At 34.7% G+C, this 6,115-nt stretch overlaps 1 protein-coding gene across 1 annotated transcript in view; it reads right to left on the minus strand.

Annotated features, from left to right (window-relative positions):
• Positions 1-1,060, minus strand: part of LOC106329614 (glutathione S-transferase T3-like) — a 6,851-nt gene extending 5,791 nt beyond the window's left edge. Inside the window, exon 1 of the mRNA XM_013768303.1 lies at positions 744-1,060. Coding sequence (XP_013623757.1) covers positions 744-1,060 — 317 coding nt within the window. The remainder of the gene's footprint in view (positions 1-743) is intronic.
• Positions 1,061-6,115: the final 5,055 nt, after the last annotated feature.

Below are 6,115 nucleotides of genomic sequence, written 5' to 3' on the forward strand. Positions count from 1 at the left end.
CAATCTTTCTTTTGTCGAAAGAATTCAACTTCATTGGAGAATCGATCAACAATATGAACGAACAAATGCTTGTTCATTCTAAAACGTCGTCGGAATAGATTATGAGGATGTGTTGGATTTTCGCTGAAATAGTCATTCCATAAATGTTGATCGTCCTCTTCACGATTTCTTTCGATGTAAACTCGTTTTTTTCTTTTTTTTTCTTTTCTTTTTCTTGATTACTAGAATTAATGGTAAAATTCTCGAAAGACTGGTCAAATGTTTCTTCAACATATTGATCAAAATATTGATCAAATGTTTCTTCAACATATTGATCAAAATAATGATCAAATGTTTCTTCAACATATTGATCAAAATAATGATCAAATGTTTCTTCAACATATTGATCAAAATAATGATCAAATGTTTCTTCAACATATTGATCAAAATAATGATCAAATGTTTCTTCAACATATTGATCAAAATAATGATCAAATGTTTCTTCAACATATTGATCAAAATAATGATCAAATGTTTCTTCAACATATTGATCAAAATAATGATCAAATGTTTCTTCAACATATTGATTATCCAATCCCTCAAAAAGATTTTGAGAAGAAGATGCCATATCGAAAAAACAAGAGTTGTGTTTTTTTTTTTCAGACACAAACATACAAGTCTCGTGACTCCAATACAAAAGTAGTCCCATGACTACACAAAGCAACAAGCGTCTCGTGACTACAATGCAAACCTGTGACTCTCACCTTCTTCTCTTCCTCTTCGTACTCTTAGGGGATTGTCCTTCTTCTACCTTGATACCCTGTCTCAGCTTCTTCTCTTCCTCTTGCATCCTGTGCAGCATTCTTCTGAACTCAGGTTCAATGTCAGCTTCTGATTCCTCCACCCTAATCAAATATCCCATATTCTTCATGTAATCTTCGCATGATAACTCCACTACATCTTCTTCTTCTTCGTTTGATATCTCCACCACTTCTACTTCATCATCCGTAACTTCTGGTTGGAGAGGTGGGATGATTCCTCTTGCTGAGAGGCCACAAACAATTGGCTTTCTTGCTTCCATTACTGGATGTGTCTGACTTGTTTCCCTGAAAAGCAACATATGAAAACATCAGCGCACTTGAGCTCCCTCCAGCCATGCTCCATCGAGAACTTCACCTTGTAATCGTTGAAGAATATTTCATGTGCTGCCTTCAAAACATCATCTTCACTCTGGCCACTGGTCCTCTGTTTTGTTGCAGCGTCATATGACCCGACAAACTTGCAGACACCTTCATTGATCTTCCCCCACCTTTGCTTACAGTGGCTTTGCTCTCTCTTAGGCAACCCAACCACCTTCAGACTTGCATTATAATAAGCGGCAATCCTCTTCCAAAAGGTTCCTGCTCTTTGCTCATTCCCAACTAATGGATCATTGGAGATGTTCAACCATGCACTGATGAGGACCAGGTCTTCAGCTGTTGACCACTTGACCCTTTGCTTACGGTCCTCACCACTTTGTGCACGGGAAGCAGAACCTCCAAGGGCTGGAGTTGGGGAAAAACTCATTAAATGAGTTGGGGATTCGTGGTTAGGAAGTTGACTGTTTAGTAAGTGTAAAAAGGTAGAGGACTGGCTTTGATGAGAATCCATACCGAGAAGAAGTAGATGAAGGAGATGAAGTAGATGAAGTAGTTGGAGTAAACGATTAACAATGAAGCTTTAATAGAGGAAAGTATATGAAGTTTTAAGGTTGTTTTTAATTGCTTTTAATTGGTTTAGGATTTGCCTGTTGTAGAGATGTTTTAGTTAAGTTTTTTTAATTTCATGATTTAATGTTTCTATCTAACAAAGGAGATAGACATAAATGACAGACATCAAGAATGACGACTTTTCATTTTTTACATTGCAAAAAACTTTATGCAATTTTGAATTGATGACCAAAACAGAAACAGACAACACCCATAAGAAGCGATCAAGAAATTCATGTCTATTCCTATGTCACAAGTGAATTGTACAGAAACGATTATAGATAACAAAGCGATCAAGCAAAACAGATACTGACATTTTTGTTTCACAAGCAACCAAGCAAATTATAAGAAGCGATCAAGCAATTCAAAGGATGCAAATTAATCATCTCTATTCCTATGTCTATCTACCTGTCGCAAGCATCAAACAACATCTATATCTTTACAAAAAGGCCAAAAGTTTACCAGATGTTATGGACTTCAATGAATCTTCCTGCAATTCCCTATGTGATCCAGTAGAACCCTCGTCACAACCTCAAAATATACACAAAAAACATCATTTTAACCATGTTCCTCATTCAACCTCTATGAATTCAAATACACCAAAAGCTTACATGAATCTTCTTCTGTATGATGAATCTTGATGTCATTCCCTCTATGATTCACGACAACACACTTGAGAACCTGAAAAACGCACCAAACATCATCATTGTGTTCTACCCTGAATCTAACCAACTCAACACACATGCCTGTCTATGAAAATACCACAAATTACCTTCTCTTCTTCAACTCGAAGATAAATTGATCACAGAAAAGCTCCAAGCTCTGTTTCGATTTGGCTCACCTGAAACAAATAAATCATCAAATCGGTTTTTATTAGGATTTCAATCCGACGGTTTGATGACAATATAGGAAAAGGATAGAGGAAGAAGACGATAGATGAAGAACAGAAGACGATGGAAGAAGAAAATACCTTCGGCGATGTGGTCTGATGGGAGCTTCGCTTCGCCGGCTGCGCAAACACGGCAACAGAGGCGAAGAAGAAGAAGATATCTCTCTGTAAAGCCTGGTTTCCGGTGAATTTCGTCTGAGAAGAAGAGATTTTCGGTGGGAAGAGAGAGAGAGACGAAGTCGATTCGTCGAAGAGACGCATCTCCCGTAGGGTTTCACGACACCCGCTTCTTACCTTTTTTCATTTTTTTTTAAATGAGTTTAAGAGCCCACCCAAGAGGCGCCATTAAAAGTTATTTAATCTGTCGTCTGGAAAAAAATATTTTCGCGTTGGATGTTGAATAAAAAAATTAGAAAGAAGTCTCGATGGAGAAGAATAATAGCCTACGAGTAATTCTGTTTCCACTTCCATTACAAGGCTGCATCATTCCCATGCTAAGCTCGCCAAGATACAGCTACAAGCCATCCTCTCTTCACCTTCTTACAGATTTCAGACGGCTTGTCTGAGACAGAGACAAGAACTCGCGATGTCACTTTGTTGCTCACTCTTCTTAACAAAAGATGCGAGTCTCCGTTTCATGACTGTGTGACAAAACCGTTGCAATACGCAGATGAAGAAGAAAAGAAACAGAGCATTTGTTGTTTGATCCATGATTCTAATTGGTTTTTCTTCACACAACCCCTAGCCAAGAGCCCGAATCTTCCAAGATTGGTCCTAAATACCACGAAAGTCTCCTTCTGAAGGAGCCATTTTGTTCTTCCTTTACAAGGTACTGTCTACTTGCTTACCAAGATTGTTGACTTCTGTAATCCCATCTTTGCTAAATATATCTTAAAATAACTGCTTTAATTTGTTAGGGCATCACTATCTATAATTTTTTTTTTTTAAATTAATATTTTAATTATGTAATTATATTTTAATTTGTTTTTAATAAATTGAAACAGCAACCAACCTTTTTTGTTGGTCGTTCGAGTTGGTTTGGTCAATGGCACGAGATGGACTGAGTCAATGCCGAAAGATATTGTCGGAAAGGGAAGGATAGTGAAATGGGCCCCGCTACAAGTTGTTCTAAATCACCGAGCCGTTGGATTCTTGACACACGGTGGTTGGAACTCGACGGTCGAGAGTATATGTGAAGGCAGGGGCGGACGTACGTTACGACTAACGGGGTCACGTGCCCCCTACTAAATTTTGATTTTCTTTAAGCAATTATATTCCAGTAAGCTCAATTTCTATAAAGGTGCCCCCTACTAACTCAAACCTTACCTTGATGCCCCCGACTAATGCCTCTTCTAGATCCGTCCCTGTGTGAAGGTGTGCCTATGATTTGTTTGCCTTTTATATGGGATCAAATGCTGAATGCAAGATTCGTCAGTGAGATATGGGTGGTTGGGATGCATCTAGAGGGTCAGATTGAGAGAAATGAGATCGAGAGAGCGGTAAGAAGATTAATTTTGGAAACTGAAGGAGAAGCAATCCGAGAGAAGATGGAATTCCTAAAGGAGAAGGTACTAAGATCGGTTAAAGAAAATGGTTCGGCATATCGATCTTTAGAATATTTGATATTGATCAGATATCATCTTTCAATTAATTATGAATGTCTTCTGCTGTTGCACAAAAAAAACGAATGTCTTCTGCTTTTTTTTTTCTTTTGTATATTAACATGTTATTCTACTAATCACATATAAAAATTATTCTTGGATTCACCGACAAATAGAATTTCATTATTTCAAATTCGATATCTTTTAAAAAAGAAACAAAATATTGTCAAATTATATTATGTTTTTAAAATACAAAAGTAAAAAAAAAAAGTAGTTACAGAAAAAAAAATTAAAAAAAAAAATCTTTTTAACGTCGTTGCAAAACACTAAACCCTAAATCCTAATCCCTAAACCCTAAATCTTAAACTCTAAACCCTTGGGTAAACCATAAACCCTTTGGGTAAATCATAAACTACTAAATAAAAACACTAAACCCTAAACCCCTGAGTGTTTTAGTGTTTAGTGATTTTGATTTAGAGTTTAAGATTTAGGGTTTAGGGATTAGGATTTAGGGTTTAGTGTTTTTATTTAGTAGTTTATGATTTACCCAAAGGGTTTATGGTTTACCCAAGGGTTTAGGGTTTAGAATTTAGAGTTTAGGGTTTAATGTTTTGCTGACGACGTTAAAAATATTTTTTTTTGTAATTACTACTACTTATTATTTATTTCTTTTTACCTTTTAATTTTAAAAATATAATATGATTTGAAAATATTTTGTTTCTTTTTTTAAAAGATATCGAATATGAAATAACACAATCCTATTGGTTGGTAGGGGGTGAACCCAAGAATAAGTCCAAATGAGAAATTCTTGGGTTCACTACTAGGGTGAACCTCTAGATTCACCAACCAATAGTGTTTGATTATTTGATATTTGATATCTTTAAAAAAAAGAAATAAAATTAAATATCCAAATTTGATTATATTTTTAAAATAAAATAATAAAAATACATAAAAAGAGTTACAAAAAATAAATTAATTAATATTGTTAAGTCTTCAGCAAAATACTAAACCATATACCCTAAATACTAAACCCTAAACCCTAAACGTTAAACTTTAAACTTTGGATAAACTCTAAACCGTTGAAAATCTTAAACCCTAAATCATAAATTAAAAACTAAATTTTAATAACACTAAACCCTAAATCCTAATCACTAAACCCTAAACCCTTGGGAAAACTCTGAACCCTTGGATAAATCATAAACTCTAGGGTTTAATTTTAAATATTTTTGATTTAGAGTTTATGATTTATCCAAGGGTTCAGAGTTTATCCAAGGGTTTAGGGTTTAGTGTTATTAAGATTTAGTTTTTAATGTATGATATAGGGTTTAAAATTTTCCAATGGTTTACGGTTTATCCAAGATTTAAGGTTTATAATTTAGGGTTTGGAGTTTAGGTTTTAAGGTATAAGATTTAGTATTTTGCTAACGGTTTAACAATTTTTTTTTTTTTGTAACTATTTTTATGTATTTTTTTTGTTTTATTTTTAAAATATAATCTTATTTGGAAATTCAATTTTGTTTCATTTTTTAAAGATATCAAATATCAAATACTCAAACAATATTGGTTGTTGAATCTAGAGGTTCATCCTCCCGAGTGGTGAACCCAAAAAATTTTCTTAAATAAATCTGTAACTTGAGTCACATGGCTGTCACACCACCAGTGTTTAATATTATTTGTCACACCTCCACTCCTTTACCAACTCAAGCACTATGATCATCTACTCATCAAGCATTATGATCATCTACTCATCAAGCACTATGATCACCCACTCATTTACCAAATCAAGCACCATCTTTGATATTTTATGTATTGTTGCTCACTATAAATACCATCACTCATCTCACTCTTTTGTACACCATTACATCTTCTTCTTCTTCCTTATAATAAACTATCTCCCT

This window comes from Brassica oleracea, chromosome C3 (assembly GCF_000695525.1).
Source record: "Brassica oleracea var. oleracea cultivar TO1000 chromosome C3, BOL, whole genome shotgun sequence".
NCBI lineage: Eukaryota > Viridiplantae > Streptophyta > Magnoliopsida > Brassicales > Brassicaceae > Brassica > Brassica oleracea.